This window comes from Emydura macquarii, unplaced genomic scaffold (assembly GCF_026122565.2).
Source record: "Emydura macquarii macquarii isolate MOO-44397 ecotype Brisbane River unplaced genomic scaffold, CSIRO-AGI_Emac_v2 contig_306, whole genome shotgun sequence".
Taxonomy (NCBI): domain Eukaryota; kingdom Metazoa; phylum Chordata; order Testudines; family Chelidae; genus Emydura; species Emydura macquarii.
The window spans coordinates 4,189,701-4,212,493 of NW_027130443.1; the positions used below are offsets into that span (position 1 = coordinate 4,189,701).

General features: G+C 54.8%; 1 protein-coding gene across 1 annotated transcript in view; it reads left to right on the forward strand.

Moving 5' to 3' along the window:
* Nucleotides 1–9,802: 9,802 nt before the first annotated feature.
* Nucleotides 9,803–22,793, forward strand: part of TBXA2R (thromboxane A2 receptor) — a 34,452-nt gene continuing 21,461 nt past the window's right edge. The window contains exon 1 of the mRNA XM_067554189.1: nt 9,803–9,953. Within this exon, the coding sequence (XP_067410290.1) occupies nt 9,839–9,953 (115 nt within the window). The 5' untranslated portion in view covers nt 9,803–9,838. The remainder of the gene's footprint in view (nt 9,954–22,793) is intronic.

The window sequence follows — 22,793 nt, forward strand, 5'->3', positions numbered from 1 at the left end:
AGGAACATTTCTCCTTGCCGGCCGCGTCTGAGTGCTCAGATATCCTCTCTGAGCTCCACGGCCGCTCTCCCCGGCCATGCCCTGCTTCCTGCTCTGGCCACCTTTCGCTCTCCCCACCAGCTTCTCGGCCCGGGGACCTTCTCCTCTCCCTTCTGCTGGGCCAACTCCATGTCCTGGTGTAAGCGCTGGATCCCTTCCAGTCTCTTCCCACCTCTGCCAAAGAATCCTTTCAACTCGCTATTCTAGCCAGGCGCGAAGAGCCTCACCAGGGAACATCTGGCTCCGGGGCCCGTGCCAGGGTCTCGTCCATCAGCATTAGCGTAATGCTGGGAATCATTACACACGCAGGATTTGGCTCGAAAACGCTTTTTCTTGGAAACCATTTTCCCTGTTTCCAATGTCGGCTTCTACAATCCAGAGAACTCTACAAAGTGGCGGAGGAGGGGGCCGGTTTCCATATTGGCCGCAGCGGTTTCCTCAAACAGGCAGCGTGGGGAATTCAGAGAGGGTGGCACAATAAAATCCCATGCGGGTGCCTGCCGCAGCGGGAGGATCTCAAAGCACTGTACAGTCACTAGCCCAGGCAGGATCCCGGTCCCCCAGGAAGGTGGGGAAATTCTACTTTACGAGCAATGTCCCTACGATCACACACAGCGAACCATGGGTTCTCCATTGCCGCCTCCAACCACTCGCCCACATTCCCCTCCCCACGCCCGCAGCAGGACGCAGGAAGCCTGGCTATTGGTCCCCTGCCCTCGCCACTAGCCACCTCCCCCTCCCTGAGCCGGGGCGAGAACCCAGCGTGCCGGGTTCCCAGACCTGGGCCTCATCCCTAGGTTATGCGTCATCCCACTTCCAAAAGTGACCTGCTGCCAAAGCGATCGCTCTCTAGCTGACCTCGCAGGCCTCGCCTCAGAGGAAACCTGGGAGCTTAAATGCCTGACGGCGAGGCACTGAAAACTCAGCGGAGATGCTGGTTTTGTGGCTGGGGCGACCCCCTTTGCTGGAGGGAAATAAGGGCAAAGCACATGTAAAATAAGGGACGGTGCATTTTATTTTAAGGGCCATTTTCGAGACGCGCCATTTCCCTGAGTGCATCGTGTATATTGCTCTCAAGTGTACACTCCTCCGGTCTCCAGCGTACACTGCAACGAGCGCACGCGTCCGTTTAAACTGGTCCAGGGACACCCCTTAAAATAAAGGGTGGGTGGTCACTGGAAGGGGCAAAGCAGTGAAATCAGGGCCAAGTGGTCACCCTAGCCGTAAACCCAGCGTCCCATCGAAACAATTTGGAGCACACCCTGCCGCCTGCCGCCCCTTACTCGCCCACGTCGGTTTAAGGGGGCTCCTGTAACATGTGACCCCCCTTGTGCTTAACAATCAGTCTCGACTTGTATTGAGCCGAGATGCTGTGGTTACCATCTCCAAACCTGAAGAAGAGCTCTGGGAAGCTCAAAAGCGTGTTCCATGCACCAACAGGAGTTGGTCCAGTAAAAGACAGGACCTCGCCCACCTTGTCTCTGTCATATCCTGGGACCAACACAGCACACTTATTTCATCAGCTCATTCAGTAACTCGCTGACAATAGATGACAGGCCTATAGCACACATGTGCCCCGAGCCTTGCTGAAATGCAGCCACCTGTGGGGTGTGAACGGCAGAGAACTGGTGCATGTGCAACAGTGAGGGCAAAAGGGGAGATGTTGGCTCTGGGTCGAAGCCTCTAGTGGGGAAGCTGGTTGGAATCAGCAGCTCAGTCTTTAACGAACCCTGTGGATATTCTTCTGTCTCAGCGCTGGGCTCCCTCCGGCTTGTCCCTGCAAACACAAGAGTGGCAGAAAGGGAGGGAGAAGCAGTGATGCAGCGCACATGGGGAGGGCCGATGTGATGAATGTCCAGACCCTGGCAAAGGCAAAGTCACCTGTTTGACTTCCCTAGAGTTTTTGAGGCGAATCTGAGAGGATTCCAGCTTCCCCACGCAAGACTCCACCTCTGGGGTTCACCCAGGAAAGTGAATTTGCTGAGACCTTTCATGGGTGGGAGCTGGCCCTGGGCCCTCCTTGTGCATGATTTCAGCCCGGAGCATCCAGGATTGTCTCCTGTGGGGGTGGGCCCCAGGGACTGGGCTCACTGGGAACCCTTTGAGAAGTGCCTAGTGGTTTGGGGGTGCCCAACCTGAGATGCCTTTCAGGGACCTGATTCTCACAAGTGCTGAGCACCCACCCAGAGGCGCCTTCAAGGGGTCGCAAGTTGGGTGCCCAAGACCTCTAGTCACCTGCGGAAACTGGGACTACTCCGCTGGGATCCAGCTGCTCCTGTTCTCCCCACATGGCGCCAGGTTCCCTAGCTGTGGGTCTCAGCATGATCTGTGTCAGATCCTTATTTAGTCCCTTCGCCTCCCCCTCCAGGGGCTGGGACCTCTCTCAGCTCATTATTCATACAGGCAGAGATTCCCAGGCTGGACGGGACCTTTATGTTCACCCCGCCTGAGCTCCTGTATAACCCAGGCCCGAGAGCCCGCCAGTCGTTCCTGCACCCAGCCCAGGCCTTGCATTGAGCTATTGTTTTCAGTCCTCCTGTCGTCACATAACCGTCCCGCTGATGGCGAATCCCCCGCCTCCCAAGGGGCTAGATGTTCCCACGGCTCATTTCCCCTGCTGGTAAAATGGGCATCAGATTTCTAGTCTCAACCCATCCAGCGTCAGTTTCCAGCTCCTAGATCTCACTCTGCCTTTGCTAGGATAAAGGCCCTCTGCTCTCAGAGCTATTCCCCAGCTGGGTACTTAGCGACCAGGGGCTTAATCTCCTCTTGGCCAAAGAAATAGATCCTGCTGCTTCTGGCTCCGACTGGGAGGCAGGTTTTCCAGCCCTCGAATCTTTCTCATACTTCTCTTCCGAACCCTCCCCACTATTCCCACATCCTCCCGCTACCATTCAGAGAGGCTGCATTTAAACGGGCGTTGACAAAGGTTATAATTAGACGTTGGCCTGACATGCAGCTCAGCGACTGAACTGCCCAACGCTTCCACGGTAAAATGGGTTCTCCTCCTCCTTGTGTCTCAGCTCATCCCCTTCTTCCCTCCGCCCCTCTGCCCGGCACAGCGCTTGGCCGAGCTCGGGAGGGACTGAGAGGGCTGAGTCAGCAGGGCTGGGGACAAGGCTGGCTTTCTGGCGCCAGTCCTGTTTGGACGTGGGCCGAGTGGCTCAGCAGGTCTCGCTCGCTGCACGAGGTGTGACGAGCGGGGTCAGCTTCGAAGGTCCTGCTGAAATGCAAACGCATCTCCCTGGCCGTTAGCCGGACGCAGCCCAGCTGTATCTGCCACGGATCCGCGACCGGCTTCCCGGCTGGCCGATGCGACGCGGCTGGTGCAAACCGAACCCGTGGGCTTGGGATGGTGAGTGAGCAATGGGGCGTTGCCCAGGCTACCCCGTGTGAGGGGCTCTTCAGGACAAGCCTGAGCCTACAGCCCCCGCGCCGGAGACCACCCTCTCGGCCTGCTCGCCTGTCCGGAGGGCAGAGCAGGGTCAGCCCCCCACAGAGGGACATAGAGGAGGTGCTCAAGGTGTTTTCTGAGCCTGAGGGGCGCAGTCTGGAGGAGATCGGCTTCGTCCCGGATGGGGCAGGTGGGGAAATGGAGGCACGGAGAGGTGAAGCCACAGAGCAGGGACTAGAGCTCAGATTGTCTAGCGCCCCTGCTCCCCTGTCTCCACCGTGGGCTGCTTGGCCGTTCTCCAGCGAGCCTGAGGGGCAGGTGCCCAGTGGTGAGTGACGGCCCGGGCACCGATCACGTCTCTTCCCACCCCTGCAGGCGCCTCCCTGCCACCGGCTGCTGCCCCAGGCCTGGCGGCAGCAGCCAAGAGACAGCAGCGGTGGGTGAATGCGCCAGCCCAGTGAGTCAAAGGCCGGCCGTGCTGTGGGGGCGCCTGGGGCAGACCAGACTCGATGGGCACAGCAAGCCCAGGCGGGGATGAGCCCAGACGCCCGGGCGAGGGAGCTGTGAGCGCTGGGCTCTCGCCTGGGGGAAGAGGCAGAGAAGAGCTGGGGTGAGTGAGAGCCGGGGGTGGAGCTGGCCGGGGGTAAAGCCACGACCCCGAGGGATGTGATCGCTATTCTCACGCTGCGCTGTTCACACGGCCCCCGCGCAAAAGCAACATTTCCAGAGGCGCTGGGCCCCTTCAAAGCGAGGGAGATCAAAGGAGGCTTGGCCGCTCGCAGCTGCAGTTGGCTGGGAGCTGCTGCTGGCGGGGGAGGCCTGCAGAGTGTCAGACCTGATGGATGAGGCTGAGGGGAAACACCCCAGGTTGCTAGGCTCGGACAGATAAATAGGAGCCGCCTCCAAAGCAGGGTGACCCAGGAGTCGGGTCGCCTGCGTCTCCGCCAGCGTCAGACCCCCATGCGCGGCGCTCGGGTGGGGAGTCGCACGCTACGAAGGGTGGGGGCTGGTCAGGGCTCGGTGGGAGGGCGCCACGGAAAGCGCTTGAAGGCACCATCCACATCGGGGGCACTGTGGGGTCATTCGGGGGAGATGTAAAATAGAGCTCCCCGCCCAGATTCGCGGCGCAAGAACAGCGAAGTTACACCCAGGGGCCTGGCCGAGTTCCTGCTGTCCTTCCTACGGCAGATCCCCCCGGGAGTGTCACGTGCATGCAATACTCTGCAGTGCCTGTCTTAAGCTGCTGAGGGATGTTGCTGTTCGACGGCTGACAAGTCCCACCCCAGAAGCAGCTGCATTTCAGCGGCAGGCGCAGTGATTCGCCTGGTTTCTAAAGCCCTCTGGGGAGGTGGAATTGGCTATAAAATTGGACACTGTTCCTCGAAATCTCAGGGCCATTAGTGTTTGCATTACCGGCGCCCTAGTCATGAACCATTGTGCTAGGTGCTGTACACTATTAATAATACACTCGGTCTAAGGGATTAATGAACACTAAGTCCACTGCCCCACTGGAGTGCTAGAGGCCATACATTCAGCGCTCACCTCCCTGCCAGGAGCCAGCAGATGAGAAGCTGGTGCGAGCCTCCCGGCCCACTGAGGCCCCTGGCTGTCTGTGGTCGCTGTGAGAGCTGGCCCAGGGTGCTGGCTGGATGCTCCCTGGCAGCCCGGCTGCCACGAGATGCTTCCCGAGGCTCTCGCTCACCCCTGCCCTGGCACCGCTGCTGCTCCTCTGCACAGAGGTGATGTGTGGGGTGGTCACGTGCCTCCGCATTTCCTCTCCCCCCCCCACGCATCACCTCTAGCGGCGCAAATATGCTGGCACACCCGGTCACGAACATGCCTCAGTACAGCTCTGACGTGGGCTCACGTCCCTGCTTTATCGCAGACTCTCTGGGTGACCTTGGCTCAGCCACGCAGTTCCACGTCCACACAACAGCCCTGTCCTGCCTCCTGGGGTTTTTGAGCTTAAAGGCTGGGGGGTGTTGAGGTGCTATAGGAAGGGGGGGGTCAAATCAATACCTAAGACAGAGCAGCGGCAAACCTATTTTCCCCTGCTCATGGCAGGGGTAGCAGCTCATGCCTGCCTGCCACCGTGAGTTCACAGCACCCAATGCTGGCCACACAGGGTACGTCTGTGACGCTGGCTGGATTAGGGGGACCGTTTATGGTATTATTAAACATCAGTGTCAAAATCATAAGAAGTCACATGAAATAGGCCATGTCGGGTACCGTCAGCACAGTTATTATTTGCTAAGTAAGGAGATAGTGTTTATGTGCGTGTGTCATATTTGCATGGGAAGTTATGGCTCTGTCGGATGTATCTGGGTTTCCACTTGTGCTGCGTTTCTGGGCGACACCCAGACGGGATGGCGGCAGCACTAGCTGCTTGATGACCCGTTAGGGAAACTCACAGGTACAATGGGCCAAAGGGGAGAAGCCAGGGATAGAGCTGATGAGTCACCAGGACTTGCTCTTGTGACCCTGGACTCCATCTTATTCCTGTAAATTTCCACAAGCAGCATGGCAAGTGACATAAACGGCAGCTGCACCAAGACCACATCCATCTTGTCTTCAGTCTTCAGCTTACCTCTGGATCAACTCATCGACAACCGAACTGAAGCGGTGAAACAAAGGACTGAGACCCATCCAGGTACTGGATGTGCACCAGAGGGACTATACAAGCCTGCAAACTCCACAGTTCGACTAGAAACCTGATCCATATGGACTTTCCAATCATTTGTATGTGTCTGATTGCTTTAATCCTTTAACATTTCTCTTATAGTTTGTTTCTTTCCTTTTATAATAACCCTTTAGTTTTAGTTACTAAAGGATTGGCTGGCAGTGTGGTATTTTGGGTAAGATCCAAACTCCTATTGATTTAGTAATGTGGCTGACCCTTTGGGGTCAGGAGAACCTTTTTGGTAAAGAGCACAGAGTTTTAAATAACTGATCTCTTTACTGAACCTAGTGGCTGATTGGGAGCCGGAGACTGAGATGCAGTAAAGGGGGCTGTGTGTATTTTGTTTTAGCTTCTTGATAACCAGTGTGGGGAATCAGAAGCATTGTTTGTGTCTGGTTGGAAAGTCTGACTTCAGTGCCACCCACCAGTGCTGGGAGAATCTGCTCTCCGTTTGCAGCCTGCCCTGAGTGTGGCATTTTCAGGCGGCTACCCTGGGCATGGATGGGTCACAACACCTACACTGCAAAAAAGCCCACGGCAGAGCCTGGATCAGCTGACTTGTGCTCACGCTACGGGGCTAGAAATAGCAGAGGATGTTCCCACTCGGGCTGGAGCCAGGCTCTGAGACCCCCCCTGACCAGATTTCAAAGCCCATGTGGGTGTGTCTACGCTGCTGGTTTAGCCCCATAATGCAGTTTCGAGTCAGTTGACACAGGATCTGAGACATGCTGCTGTGGGGTTTTCTTGAAGTGTAGATGGACCTAAACACTTCTATCATTTGCCCTCTCTCTGGGAGGAGGATCCAGGGAAAAGCGGTGCTCTTCAAGGTTTGATAATGGAGGCTAGTGTGAACACGCACCACCACTCACTAATGGATGGGACCAAAACTGCTGGGCTGTGTGTCATGGACTCCACACAGCTAACGGGGATTCTCCATGAATCAGCCTTTATGCTCACAGAGTGTGGCCGGAAAACCCCAGTCGCACTGGCTTTCTCACCGTGCCGTGACAGCCCCCATGTACATCCCACAAGTTCCTGCTCCACATCTTGGTGGGGGTAAAGTGCCCCGAATGTGGCCAGCAGACAGGGTGGCCTGCTAAGAGGCTGGGTCTGATCTGGGCACCGGGGCGTGGGCTTGATTTGCAGTTGCTGGGGCTAGCGCGGTTCTCTCCTCCCCGGGGGAGGTGGGCTGGCTGCTGGGAAGAGACCAGCTTGCCTCTCTTCGGGGAAGCAGCGTTTATAACCTCAGCTCTCCTGCTGGGAGTCGCTGGGGAGGAGAGGCCGGAAGCAGTCCCAATCCATTCTCCCAGGCACCCCTGGCTGCTGGGCTTTGCTGCTGCCCTCCGGTGCTGCTTGGACCCTGATGGAGCATGCGGTGGTGATGGAGGTTTGGACTGGTTGGGGGACAGCTCCCCCGCCAGTCCCAGGACGTGCTGGTCAATACTCAATCCGCTCCCTGTTCAGCGTGGTCCGTGCTTCCCAGCCACAGTGACCGGCCCATGCTTGCTCCTAGCTCCAGCAGCTCCAGTCCTCTGTCTCTCAGCTGCAAGCAGCCTGGGACAAGCCCGCAGAGAACACGGTGTTGAGCAACGCTAGGGATGGATTTCCCCCTCTCCTCGCTGGCCATGGAATTCACCACGTAATACCCAAGTGACTAACCCAGATCAAGATGCCCAGTGGTACTAAATTTAGAGTTAAGGAGAAGAAAGCTGAGGGGGGGAGGGTAGGTTACAGCAGATCTTGGACGCTGAGCTCCTGTTATTTGACTGAGCCCGAGCTCTGCTCCGACCACTAGGTGAGACTGCCCATGTGCTGGGCGTGACAGCACCATGGGCAGGGTTACCTTGTAGCTGTGCCACTGTAACCCCCGCTGTGCTGACAAGCAGCGCCGCCGTCTTTAAAAGCGGGAAACCGACGAGTTTCATTTGCAGCGTTTCTGGAAGACTCGCCTGACTTCATGTTTGGTTTGTGCTTTGAGATCCTTGGGCGGCAACAGACAGCAACAAAGGAAACCGAGGCACACAGCCAGCTGGTGGGTGAGCGTGGGGGGACGTGTGTGGCTGGCTGTGGGTTTGGTGAGTGGACAAACAGATTGATCAGACGCCAGACAATCCTGCCCCAAGACACGGCCGTTCTGAACAGGTTCAGCAGAGCCTCCAACCAAGGGCACCTGTTAAATTAATGCTGATTGAACTGTGACAAGGGTGAGACTTTGGGTAGGTGGCTTGCCCGAGACCACGTTGCTGGGACTGCAGCCCTGAAGCCCTGCTCTAACCATTCGCCCACACTGCCGCGTCGCTGCAACTGTCCGCCTGTGAGCCGACTCATTTATTAGCTGTGTCCCATGAACTAAACAGGGGCCATCTCTGCCTAGTCTGCGGCCTTCCTTGGGGAGACGTGCATTGCCCCCTTCACTGCTTTCGAAAGTCAAGGTGCCAGGGTTCGCTGGCTGTGGGCCTCGCTCCGTCGAGGAGTTTCTGGCTGGTAAATTTATCCAGAGGAAAACACTCTGTGTCCTTGTTCTCGTCCAGCTATCGCAGCGTAGCCAGTGCTATTCAGGGCCACTCGACACAGACGGATGATCCGGAGACCAGAGCCGCCCAGTCTTGGCCGCCAATCCCACTCGGGACCCGGCTCTTCGCCAGTGTCACGGAATCCATCTGCGCTGACGTCACTGACCGTCCCGGCTCTGCAGCGCCTTACGCAGAACGACCCCACCCCTTCCCCCGGGGTCCTTCATCAGAGAACCAATCGCTTGTGATGTGCAGAAGTGCGGCTGCGTAATTCCTACGGGGGCCTGAGCCTTAATCCACTGAAATCATCGGCAAAACCCCCTTGACTTCGGTGAGAAGTGGCGCAGGCCCTTGCTCGTTTGTTTTCCACTTGGCAGCATTTCCTAGTGGTCGGGGCGTGGGAGACAGGAACCGGGGCTCCTGCACTTTATTCCCAGCGCTGCCAATGGCTCGCCGGGTGACCTCAGCCAAGTCACTTAGTGCGCGATTCCGCAGCCTTTAATCATCTGAATGAGCCACACTCAAGAGTAGCAGATCAGGCCCTCAGCTGGTCCATGCCTCAGTTTCCCCTCTGCACAGTGGGTTTAATGCTACTTCCCCACCCCATGGCTGGTGGAGGCTCAGGGATTGGTAAGTGCTTTGAGATCTCTGGGGCTTTGGAAATGCAGCACTTTGCTATGCCTTGGGTCGTGAATCGCCTTCACCAACTGCTCTTGCAGGGGTGAAGGGGGGGGGGTGGAGGGGAAAATGCCCCCCCCCTTCCGTTCTGCAGGTTAAGGCTTTCTAGTCTATGCAGCCCAGTCTGTTCCAATCCCCAACCACCCGCAGGGTCCCACTCACTCTCACTATGTGGATGGGAGACTCTGTATGGTCTCGTGACGCTTGCAAGACGGTGCCTTTCTGAGTCATTTCCTCAACCCTCGCCCCCACCCCAGGGTCCCTCAGCTAGGGTCTGGCCGGGGAGTGAGGATCCAGGTTCCTTTTCCCTGTAGGCTGTGGCACATCTAAGGAGCCTTGCCATGCACCTCCCCAGTGAGTCCACTGCTTCTGTTCCCAATTCTCATCATCCCATGCTGACCCCTGACCCCCGTCTGTCTCTCGCTCTCAAAGGAAGGAGCCAAGACTGCAGTTAAAAAGCTGCAGCCTCTTGGGCTGTCTCTCCTCCCCTCTGCACAGTCATCTCTCTCCCCTCCTCTCCTCTTCCCCCCACATATGTGTTTCCATCAGCTGGGAGAGTTTCTTCAGACAGCCACCAGTCAAGCCGGAGCTCCCCTCCTGCTGCACTCCGTCTTCCCAGGGAGCCCCCTGAGACCTCACCTGGCAAAAGGTAGGAGAAAAACAGAGTTATTTGTCACGGCGCTTTGAAAAAGAAAAGGGCTTCATTTAAAAAGAAACTAATTGTGAGTTACAGCCACCGCTCGTTAGTTTCACCCAGATCAGAAGTTCACAACAGCTGTTTTGGGGGGGTGGGAAATGTATAGATGCAAAGTCGGTTTCAGATCAGAGACTGGACCCAAGTGTCCATGTGTGCGTGTGCCCACCCCCTGCCTGGCATCCCTTCCGCACCAGCTGTACATAGCTTTCCCTTTTCCCTTTTATGGAAGAGATAAGTTGATTTAAAAAATAAATACGAATTCAGCCTTTTTTGCTCGCTGCCCGGCTGGTTATCAACAGGGTCGCTCCGACGAAATCATCTGAAATGCCTGGGTTTGGAGGAAGTGACTTGTAACCAGCCCGTTGGCACACACAAAAATCCAAATTGTGTGTGTGTAGCTAGTCTCACACAAGCTAGCTACATCTTTCTAGCTGTAGCAGAATTAAAGATGGACCTGATCACCTCCTTGGATCTGGATCCAATTTCATACTTCCACGACATTCGGATGTGATTTATTCTGGCCCCTCTCTCCACAGAATCAAAGCAACTGACGAGGCAAAAGCCTATTCCAGTCCGACTCTCGTCCTGTTGAAGGTTATTCCCTATGGCACGTTCCCTAGAGCGTTGGCCAGCCTTTATTGTAAAAGTCCCACCACTCCAAAGCCCCAGTAATCTCGGTCTCAGGAGGCTCTTCCTAATATCCAGCCTCAATTTTCCTTTGCTTAAACTTCAGCCTGCAGCCCTGAGTGCTGGCAAATCCCTTTCTATCCTCAGTGCTTACGACCTTCAAATGCTCGCAGGCTGTTATCATGTCTCTTTGGGTCGTCTCTTAGCCAAGCTATAAACATTTAGCTTTTGTAATCGTTCCTCGTCCATCAGCCCCTCCAGCCCCAGAATCATTTTGGTTGCTCGCTTCAGCGCTTGCCAACGGAGCCGAGCGGCGCTGGCGCTGAGCTGCCCTTGGCCAAGCACGTTTGTAAGGGAACGGCAGGCGGGAAAGGGCTGGAACTTTCTCCCGGTTGGCAGCAGCCCCCAGCGGAGCGGAACAAGAGGGGTTTGTTGGCACCGGTGGAAGGCCCGGTGCAGGCTCTGAAGTGGGCGACGTGGGCCGTGGCGTGGAGGCTTTTAACGATGCCTCCAGGGAAGATGTGTAGCGGCAGCTGATGCCCGGAGACGCTGAGGGCGCATGGCGGAGGGTGACGCTGCTGCTATCTGCGCTGCGCTTCGAGTGCTGCCCTGCATCAGCAGTGACACGGCTGGTTGAAGGCCATGGTGGTCCTGGGGCTAGTTGCTGCCCTCGGTTAGAACTCCGGGATGAGCAGGATTTGGCCCCGACCAAAGCGCGGGCGCTGGACACCAACTCCTCTGACTGGGTCCCAAGCGGCAGCAAGTGCTGGGCTACCTGGCCAGAAACCCACAGGGCCGGCTCGCCCATGCAGATCAGCGGTGGTTGCGTGCACGCGTGGCTTCCCTCTGGTAGGCAGAGGCGGCCAGGCTGGCAGGAAGCCAGATTCTGGCATGTGTCAGATGCTGCAATAGCTGGGGCTAAAGGGGCCCCGCAGTGTCAGAGAGGACGAGCCCCAATCAAAGCCTGGCCCTGCTTGTAGGGTAGGTCTGGCCCTCGGCAGTTCAGATCCTGCCTTGACGGGCCCAGCGAAACCCTGGGTCTCAAGACCCTAGTCTCTGGGGCGCAGGTCCCTCCCTGTTCAGCACATGACCCCACATGTCCCTGCCAGGTGCCAGCCCTGTCCTGGCCAGGCAGCTGCGGCTGAGGTGCGATGCCCCAGGATGTGCCCATGGCCAGAGGAGGGACCCTTGGCCTCTGTCTTTGCCTGGGAGCCAGCGGGAACTATTCTTGGCGTGGCAGTGGAGGGTAGTGGTCAGAGCAGGTCTGCTCTGGGGTGAGTCCCCTGTCCCTTCCCTCCGCCCTGCCAGTGCCTTCCCTCCCCAGAGTGAGCGCCCGGGTCCCACTCCCCTCTTACCCGCCAAACACACCTGCACGGGAGAGCCCATGGGAAATTTCCCCAGGGGTTGTGGGGAAAATGCCCCCAGAGCCACCGCCAGAAAGTTGGGGACAGAGAGCTCCACGAAGCCCTGTTGTGTGCGTCTTCCTGGCGCTGGCTGGGGAGAGCCCGGGAGAACAGACTGCCGGGGAGAGAAGGGGAGAGCCCAGCCCGGCCTTACCAGAGCTCGCGCCAGTGTGGATTTCTTCTCCTTCGCTAGAACCTGTGCAGGGCAGCAGAGGGCCAGAGTCTCCTGCCGGTCACACGGGGGCTGACCTAGCGCACGCTCGCTGGATCCGCTCCGGCTTTGTGCCAGTGTAAACGAGAGCAGAATCCAGCCCCGGATGCCTTGTCCCTTGAGGTCATTTGGAGCCTCCTGAAGTCACCACGCGGCTCAGCGACATTGTGATCCCCCCCCTCTCACATCCCTCCCACGGCTTCACAAGACGGGGGTTCTGCCGGGGGCTCTTACCAGAGGCAGAGAAGGGTCGAAAGACCCAGGCCCCCCCCCCCATCGCCCCTCCGCCACCCGTCCCAAGGCACAAGAGAAACCAGAAAGACGAGAGGCAAGTGTAAATGTCTCGGAACATCCAGAGACCCCGGCACGCACATGTGCACGCTTGCGCTTTCTCTAGGTATTTATATCGGCGCCCTCCCCCCTGCCCCTGTCACATTGGAGGGCGAGGGAGACACTGTAAGCGCAGTATGAAGTGTCCGACTCACCACCTCTCCTTTATCAGAACGGAGATTTAGAAAACAACCCGGTGGATGATCAAAGACACCTGAGTCTGTAGAGGCCAACGGGTGCTGTGGCTAACCTGGGTTCAGTTTACCTTAGGGGCTATGTGGCCAGTTAATGCCAGCTGCAGCAGTGCTGTGGAAATTCACCGTGTCCCAGTGTTTTACTGGTGTTAGAAAAACATGCAGCCCCGGCAGCGAAGCGCCCATGCTCCCTGCGCTGCTGAGCGGCTCCAGGACCTGGAGAGTCACACTTTGCTCTCAGGGCCCCTGGTCCTGCAATGGGCGACGTGCAGGTGGATGCTCGTGTTGGCGGCACGGATCTGACCGCGAGCTCCCGGCACAGTTTGCATTGTCGCTGCCAGCTCGCCGTGACACATGGCTTGGGACAGCCTGTGAGGTCCCAGCTGCAAGGAATTCGTTCTCGCGGCTGGACGTTTGCACGGCCCGCATTACAATGAGCTGGCGCCATCATGTTCCTAGGAACCCAACTAACTAGGCAGAAACGTGTGGGAAGCGGGGATCCAGTGGGGCGCTGAGTGGTTCTGTCTGTCCCAGATCACTAGAGGGCCACGGGGTCTGCTCAGCTGTTGGGGGGCGGAGGGGGGCTGGCTCTCTCACCAGCTGTCCCGATTTTATAGGGACGGTCCCCATATTTGGGGCTTTTTCTTATATAGGTGCTTATTACCCCCCACCCTCCCTGGCCTGATTTTTCACACTTGCCATCTGGGTACCCTAGCGCCACGGGGAGCTGAGCAGCGTGTTCCTGGCCAGGGCGGCAGGGGGCTGGTCCTGAGGAAGTCTGTCTCGGTGCAGCCGGCATAGGGGGTCAGACTCAGAGCGCAGCTGGCAGGTGAGTTAGAGCAGGGGAGGGCAGGGCTGTCCGGCCCGAGCCCACGCAGAGTCATGGCCCCGTTCACCGTTGGCTGGTCTGGAGCTGGGGCAAGCTGCTCTGAAGCCTCAGGCCGTCTGTCACCGCTTCCCCTCCTGGCCGAGACGTTGCTGTGTCATTCCCGGTGGGCTGAGGCGCTTGCTCTCACGTTCCCTCGGGGTTGGGACGTTGGAGCAGAAAGCGTCGCGCTGTCACAGCCTCTCAGCGGCACCTTGGCCTCTGCGGGCCTCAGTTCCCCGCCTGTGAAATGGGGCTAAGGTCCCTGCCCCTGCCTGGCTGGTCTGTTTAGAGCGTCGGGTGTTTGGGGCAGGGGCTGTCTCCACTGTGTGTATGTCCAGGGCGGCTGGAGGGCTGGGGCTAGCCAGTCCTGACAGCTAAAGGGGCACAGCTGGGTTGGCGCAGGGATCCCCCACAAAGGGGGGCGAAGCCTAGGAAGTTGTGAGAGAGTCTTCAAAGGGTGAGGACGCCGCAGACTCGGGCATGGAGGAAGAAGAGAATCCTTGTGTTGTGATGACTTGGGCATGGCCTCGGGGTGGGATTTGTGACTCTTCTTTGCAGTTAATTTTACATTAATTAACCTAGTCCCCAAGAAGGGGTATTTAAGACCAAGGAAAGAAACCATCTGAGGGAGTTTTATTTAAACAGTCCGAGAAGGGAAACTGAGGCAGGCTGCCTGTAGCATGACCCTCGGCCACGAGGGGGCGCATGGGAGGCGGCTGACCCCAGTTACACAAGGGAATTTGTATCTCCACCGGGGCTGCTGGGGGGGCTACGAGTACGAACCATGCTGAGCGTGCGGAAGTGTGTGTTTGTGACCAGACCTGTGCTCAGGTGAGCGTGTCTGTGAGCTTGTGGCTACGTGCGATTGACTACACTGCTAGTGAGGATGGTAGCCGTGGGCTCAGGAGGGTTTGTACCAGGGCGTCTGACCCCCGGGGCCGCAGCCACCCTGCTCTTTGTAGATGCCAGCTTGAGCGGAGCTTGCATGTGTGTCTCCCCTAGCTGGGAATTGCTCCGCTCAACTGCTGTGTAGATGTCCTGGCAGGAAGAGGGAGACTTGGGCCAGGTCTACCCGTAAACATTTTGCCAGCTAAATGGTCAGTTAAGAGGGTGACAAAAATCACACCTCTAATTGGCAGAGCCATGCTGGAAAAAAGCCCCAGTGTAGATGCAGTTATGCCGGCAAAAAGGGCTTTTGTTCATCTTATTTTGTTCGGGAAACTGGTGAAAGCTGGGCTTCAAACGCCTTCTTCTGCCGCATCTCCACTGGCAGGGTTTGCCGGGATACCTCTACCATGCCCCCAAAGCCTGTCTAGTGTAGACAAGGCTCTGTGAACCCCCGAACTAAACATTCCTCTCGCTTCCCCGGCTCGTTGCACGGTCTCCGTGCTCCCGTTCTTGGGGTGATCACTGTCTAGCCACGACCTCCCTTTGACAAGAGAATGCCATGTCCCATCTGCCTCTTTTCCTGCAGGCTCTTCCCAGAAAACCTGCGCAGTGTTCGGCTCCCAGAAAAGCCCCTGCTCTGGTGATAATCAGCAATGACAGTAATCTGTGACTTGTTTATGGGCTGAGGATGGGGGAAATAGGGACAGACAATGGGCCTGCAGAATTTCTTTCCAGTGGTGACATAAACTCCAAGTTCAGGTCCTGCTTTTTTCCTTTTTTAGACTCTGAAGTAATGAGGGCAGGACGTGAGCCTGTGGCAGGGGAAAAACAAACGAACAAAAACCCCAGACCTTTAAGGACACGATCAATGTAAATAGCATAGGCCTGATTTCCTTCGCCCCCTGACACAGATATAACCACACGGATTTCACAGCTGTGACTCCTGACTTAGCCAGAGCGGGGACGAGCAGAATCAAGCCCAGAAATCTGCTGTAAATGTATTTCTTTCCCCAGGCTACTAACAACTAGTGACTCAAACAGGCAGAATTAAAAAAAAAAAAACAAAAAAAAAAACCAAATCCAGTTACCGTCGCTATTTGTTTGTGTCTTTTAACAGGGGCTGACTGTCATTTTCACTTTTGCGGGAGGTTAGTTTCACTTTTAGATGCTCAGTTGTGCTGTTTAGCGTGCAGACACCGCAGGAGGAGTTTCATTTGTTGAACAGTAACCATTCCCCCTGCAATAAAACAAACCCAAAAAAATCCCCACACCTGGCTGGTGGATCTTTGGTTTCTATTGCATTCTTTCCGAAAAGCAAATAGCAAACCACATTTGACCCGCCCATGTGCTATTAAATGAGGAGACAACCTGGGCCCCTTAGCAAATCAAAAGGCCATGTCAAAGAGTGTCAAACTGTGTGGTTTGTGAATTTGTGGGCAGTCCCACCCAGAGGTACAATTCAAATGTTGTTTGGATTGTCACATAGACTGAAGTCGCTGCTCCTCCAGGAAGTCAGTGCCTGTTAGTCAAATGCTCTGCTCGAGTGGCAGTCCCAGAGCAGGAAGGCGACAGAGTGCCCACACCAAGGGTTTGGACAAAGTGGAGGTTCCTTCTGGTAAATGCCAGCGTTGTTGTTGATCCTTACCCTGGAATTGCTGTGTGAGCAATTAAAAAAGAGCAATAAAGCTCTGACTGTAACCTGACTTAGTTTCATATTCGAAGGGCTCGTGGATCCCGGGCACTGTCTGGGCTCCTGGAAGGCAGCCGGCGAGTGGCTCCTGTGAGGGTCAGTAATGAGTAGGTGAGAGGGGGCGAAAGCCTTTGGTAGTCGTACGCGAGCCAGCGAGACCTCCCAGCACAGCCAGCGAGCACAGGATTTGTGCCGCCAGGTAAGCGTCTTGGCTTTTGCTTGTATCCCCTCACTCGCTCTGTGGGGCCGTGTTGGGGGCTAGACCCCTCAGGCTGGGGTAAGGGCAGTCACGAATGGCCAGGGCTGAAACTGCGGTGGGAGCCGTTAAAGGACAACAATGCAACATGCTGCCATGCTCTGCTTGTCAAATGGCACAGCTCCAGGCCTCCTGCTAGGGCCCTGGACGCCAGGCTTCAGGAGACCCGGCTCCGCTTCAGAATGTCAGCAGGAGCGAAAGAGGCCTGCGTTCGCTGCGGCTCCAGCCCTTCTCGAGCAAGCCAGTGGCTCCCCATCTGGAGCAAGCCCGGGGACGTTTGGACTGTGCGGGCTAAGCATGATGGGGAGGGAGGATCCGTTAATACCCGGGTCAACTAAGGGATTAAAACCTTGAAAATAATAATAATAAAAAAAACCCCTTTCCCCAAATAATTAACAGTCCACAAAAACCTTCCAGCCCTTCTTTGCGCAGGGGGAAAGCCCAGTCTAACTGTGCAGCTTGGAGACCAGCAGCTGACTAGCCGCGGCAGACAGGGCCGAGCGGGTGACTACTTGTCTTGAGGCCACCTGGTGAGTGGTACCTGATGCAAGAAGCATCAGAAATACCGTGGGATCTGTGTATCCAGTTGAGGGAAGGGTGCAACTTACAACTGAACCAGAGCAGGGACAGATACCGACGCAGAGGTAAATTCGGTAAACTCAGCAGGGTGTCAGACCACAGAGTTAAATAAAAACAGGTGCCTGGTCAAATATAAAACCTAAGGATGTCTGTCTGCAAATGCCAGATGTGTAAAAGCAAACCCTGGGGACCAGGAATGCCTGGAGACGAACTCTCACCTTGGTAGGCAAGTCATTACAGAAACGTGCTAGAGTGACACAAATACAAGAAATCATTGGTTTAGTTTGCAGCAAGTGAGATTTAGGTGGGATAGTAGAAAAAGCTTTGAAACGCTACAGGCAGCTCAGCACTGGACCAGGTTACCAAGGCAGGAGGGGGAGTCCCCATCGCTGGAGGTTTTTAAGAACAGGTTGGACAAACTCCTGGCTTAGGCGGTCCTATCTCAGTGCAGGGGGCTAGCCCAGATGACCTCTCGAGATCTCTTCCAGCCTGACATTTGTCAGAAGACCAACAGGCGAGGGTGATACTGGTTACAACGCTCCAGGAAAGCAAAGTCTAGCCAAAGAGGTGGGGGCGCAGTGTTGGAGCTAAAAGAGGCCACAAAACGGAGTAAGAGACGAGTCCTGAGCGGAGAGGCCTGCACAGTTGGGGACACAAATCCCAAGTTGTAGGAATGTCACTATATTAGCAGGGCCGCGCACGACCAGTCTCCAAATCAAGGAAAGGAAACTGAATGCAAGGCAGCAAAATCCAGCCAACCAAACAACAGTAACGGGGGATTTCAGCTCCCACCTCTGACCCGGTCACACAGCCCCCGGGAAGCAACAAGACAAACGATTCTTGGCACTTTCAGTGATTCCTTTGTGGAGCAGCCAGAGCATGGGAGTGGACAGGCTGTTCTTGGTTCCTCCGGGATAATTCACAGGAGCTAATTCCAGAAGTGACAGAGGCTGAGCCACTCAGTATCAGAGACCACAATATAATGAGGTCCACATCCCCGGGGAGGGTCAGTTCCAGACAGGGAACCCGCCCAGACACTCCACTTGAGAAAGAGGAGGTCTGGATGCTGCCGTAGAAACCCAATGCTAGCGAGACGTGTTCTGCTGAACAAACGGGAACCAGGAAGTCAAAGAGCAAACCACTAAATGGCAGGTTCAAAAGGCTATTTCAGGCAAACAGATCTGGAAACAGGTCCCGCCTGAAGCCAATAAATAGGAGCATAAAGTACAGCCGGCAACAAGCGAGGGAGAAATTAGAAGGGCCGAAATGGAGTCTGACCAGCAATGAGGTGAAAGTGTAAAAGCAAGACTTTAAGGTTGTCAGAAGCAGGAAGAGTGGGAAAGAATTGGTGAGTCTGCCGGATCACCAGGAGTTAAAGGGAGCAATTAAGGGTGATAAGGATGTTGCTGAGAAAGCACGTGATTTCCTTGCATCAGTCTTCACTGCTGAGGACGGAATATCTGCCCCACACCTGATTTTTTCTGGCCATACGGATGAGGTGTGCTCAGAGACTGAAGAGCTGCTGATGCAAACTGATCGTTTCAAATGCAATAAGAGAACAGACTCAGATGGGCCATCCAAAGGGTCTGAAGGAGCCGAGGTCTGCGGTGGCTGAGCTGCTAATAAAAACGGGTAATCGCTCATTAAAAACAGCTGCTCCTGAGGACTGGAGGAAGAAAATCTTGGACTTTGTATTTCAAAAAGGCTCTGGAGTGATCCAGAAACTTATACACCAGTCAACCTTACCTCTTGCTTGAAAAGATAGTTCAAAACAGAATAACAAAACATCGTGAAGATCATGCCATGATAGGGTCAAACAAGGAGGGATTCAGCGAAAGAATCTTGGAAGTCTTTGAACATGTGGGTACAGTGCTGGATAAAGAACTAACTGGCCTAATTTATTTATACTTCCAAAAAAATCTTTTTCAGCTGCTAAAGAAGCTAAGTCACCCTGGGGTGAGAGGCAAAATAGTGTCACTGATCAAAAACTGGCTCGAAAACAGAAAACAAAGACTAGGATTAAAGGGTGAATTTTCATCCGGGCAGAAGGTGAACAGTGGGGCTGCCAGTTCTGCGAGATCTGGGTATTCAGTATATTTATTAGTGACGGGGAAAGGGGAGTGAGCAGCAGGAGGGGAAATCTGCAGATGGCACATAGTTAATCCAGACCAGAGAACCCTGTGAGGATATTCCAAGAGGAACCGAGGCAGGGGAATAGGCCACACGATGGCAAATAAAATTCAGGGTCAACAAATGCAAAGTAATGCACATTGCAGGGGGGGAAAATAAACTATTCGTACACCAGACAAAAGTCCAAATGAACTGTGTCAACTCAAGAAAAGGGTGCCGTTGTAGACACATGGAGACTTGTGCTCAGGGTGCAGCTGTGGTCAAAATAGGAAGCACAATGTGAGGAAGCATAAGAGCTTGAATGGTGAATAATACAGAGAATTTTCGAATGTCTTTACGTAAATCAGTGGTGCGGCCTCGCCTGGATCCTTTGTGCAATGCTGGTCACCGTGTCTCCAAAAGGATAGCGCGGACCAGAGAGGGTTCAGACAAGGGTGAGGAGAATGAGCAACGGCTTGGAAAAGAGATATTGAAAAGGCTGGGCTTGTTACCTTCCCTCGGCAAGGAGACGAAGAAGACGGGACATAATAAAAGTCTGTACAATAACACCTGGTCTAGAGCAGCGAGATCAAGAGCTTCCGTTCTCCTTGTCTCATCATAACACAAGAACAAGGGGGCATTCAATGAAATGACCAGGTGGGAAATTCCAAACCAATAAAAGGAAATGCTGTCTCACGCAATGTGTGATTAACCTGTGGAACTCACTGCCACAAGAACAAGATTCAAAAAGAGATTGGGCATTGGATGAAAGTGATTTATTAAAGGCTGCTTTTTTTTAAGTCCATTGTCCTTATTCTACTGTTCTCCCTCCTTCCTCTCTCTTGGATCAGGCAATGACAGCTGAGCGAATAGATTTAATGATTAGAAAGAAAGGAAGGGGGGAGAACAGTAGAATAAGGCCAATGGAGTTCAAAAAAGCAGCCTTTAACAAGCACAGAGAACTGGTAGGAAAGGTGCCGTGGGAAGAAAATCCAAGAGAGAAAGGAGTTCAGGACAGTTGGCAGTTTCTCAAGGAGATGATATTAAACACACAGCTGCCAACTATTCTGATGCAAAGGAAAGATAAGAAAACCAGTAAGAGGCCAACGTGGCTCCACCAGACTCTCTTCAATGACCTGAAAATCAAAAATAAACCCTACAAAAAGTGGAAACGTGGACGCATTGCTGCGGAGAACAAAAGTACATGACAAGTACGTGGGGACACAAACAGAAAGGCTAAGGCCCAAAATGAGTCACACCTAGAGGAGAGTCTTTAAATCAGGGATTCTCAAACTGGGGGTCTGGACCCCTCAAGGGGTCGTGAGGTTATTATGGGGGGGGGTGTTGTGAGTTGTCAGTCCTCATGCATGCCATGGCTACAGCTGTCAGCCCCGTGCCTGGCTGACAGCCAGAGCCCTTCAGAGCTGGGTGGCCGGAGAGCCGCGTCTGTTGGCCGGGAGCTCTAAGGCAGCGATACCCCCAGCAGCAGCGTCGAGATAGGAGTGGCCTGGCACGGGGGTCATCACAGTCTGAAATATTTTCAAAGGGGGTCCCAGCAAAATATGGCTTGCGACCCCCTGCTTTAAATACATTAGAAGCAAGAGAACGATGAAGGAAAGTGCAGGTCCTAGTGGAGCATGAGAGCTAGTGACGGATGACATCAGGAACGCAGAGGTGTTCAATGCCAGTTTTGCTTCAGTCATCACTAAAAAGGTGAATGGTCCTCAGCACCCTCCTCAGATCCTCAGCACAATTAGTATTAATACCAAGGCAGAAGGAAGCCAAAATAGGGACCGAGCTGGTTAAAGAATATTTAGGTAAATTAGATGCATTCAAGTCAGCCACGTCTGATGAAATTCATCTGCCGGTACTTAAGGAACTAGCTGAAGCAATCTCAGAACTGTGAGCAATTAACTTGGAGAACTCCTGAAGGACGGGTGAGGTCCCAGAGGATTGGAGAAGGGCAAACCTCAAACCTATCTTTTAAAAAGGGAACAGCGAGAATCCCAGGAATTATAGACAGTCAGCCTCACTTCAATACCTGGAAAGATACTGGGACGAATCACTGGACAATCAGCTTGCAAGCACCTAGAGGATAGTGGGGTTGTAAGGAACAGTCAGCATGACAGAGCAGCCTGATTTCCTTCTTCAACAGGGTTACAGGCATAGCAGCTGGGCGGGTAGGTCTGGATTTTATAAGATTTTTGACCCAGTTCCACATGACATTCTCATAAGCGAGCCAGCGAAATGTGGTCTGTGGTTGAAAGGCTGTATTCAGAGAGTAGCTACCAATGGTTCACTGGCAGGTGAGCCCAGTGTGATTCTGCAGGGATCAATCCTGAGTGTGGTACTAGTCGATATTTTCCTTCATTACTTGCATAATGGAGTGGGCTGTCTGCTCAGGGCATCTGCGGATGAAACCAAGCTGGGAGGGGCTGCACGGACTTGGGAGGACGGGACTAGGATTCAACATGACCTTGACAAATTAGGGAAGTGCTCTGAATTCAACAAAATGACATTCAATAAAGAGAAGTGCCAAGTGCACTTAGCTGGGCAAACCCAACGCCCACCGACCAACGGGGGAGCAGCCGGCTGGGAGGCTGGACTGCTGGAAAGGAACTGGGGGTCAGGGGAGAGCAGCAGCTGAGTAGGAGTCACCAGCGTGAAGCGAGTGTGAAAAGGACTACTGTCAGTCTGGGGTGTCCTATGTAAGACACGGGAGGTCATCGTCCGGCTCTGGAGAGGCCTCAGATGGCGTACTGCATCCAGTTCTGGGTGACGCGCCTTAAGACGGATGAGGGTAACTTGGAGCGAGTCCAGAGGAGAGCAACACAAATGAGAAAAGGTTTGGAAAACCCGACCTCGGAGGAAGGGTTAAAAAGCTGGACATGATTGGTCTTGAGAAACAAAGAGTGGAGACGGGGCTGGGCGAAACGAGCTGATCGTCTTCAGACATGCTCAGGGGTGCTCTAAAGAGGACGGTGATCCGTCGCTCTCCGTGGCACTGAAAGTAGGCCAAGAAGCGCTGGGCTTAATCTGCAGCAAGGGAGATTTCGGTTAGATTGTAGGAGAAACTTTCTAACGCTGAGGCTAGGGAAAGTCTGAACCAGGCTTTCGAGGGAGGTGGCGGGGTCCCGGACCCTGGAGGTTTCTAAGAACTGGTTGGGCAAATGCCTGTCAGGGCTGGTCCTTACTTGGTCCTGCCTGAGCACAGGGGGCTGAGCTAGATGACCTCTCGCGGTCCCACATTTTGATGGTTCTGTGATTTCCAAAGCTATCCACAGTTATCGTAATGAATTACAATCAAACGTCTGGGAGGGATCTTGACCGTCATGCCTCAGGGTCTAAGCCAACGTCTATCTATGAGCGGGGGGGGGAGGGGGGGGGGGAGAGAGCTGTCGGGAGGGGTGGGGAGAGGGCAGGCACGGCAGTTTATCCCACATCTGCTGCTAGAGGTTCGTATGTCTTCCTCCCAAGCAGCGGTGGTTGGACGCTAGCAGAGACCGGATCCGGGGAATAGCTGGCCTTGGGGTCTGAGCCGGTCTGGCCCTTCCTCTGTTCCTGCGGCAGGGTAGGATGTGGGGGGCAGCCTGTCCTGCCCCACGCTCCCAACCTTTCCCCAGCCTTCAGTTCACTT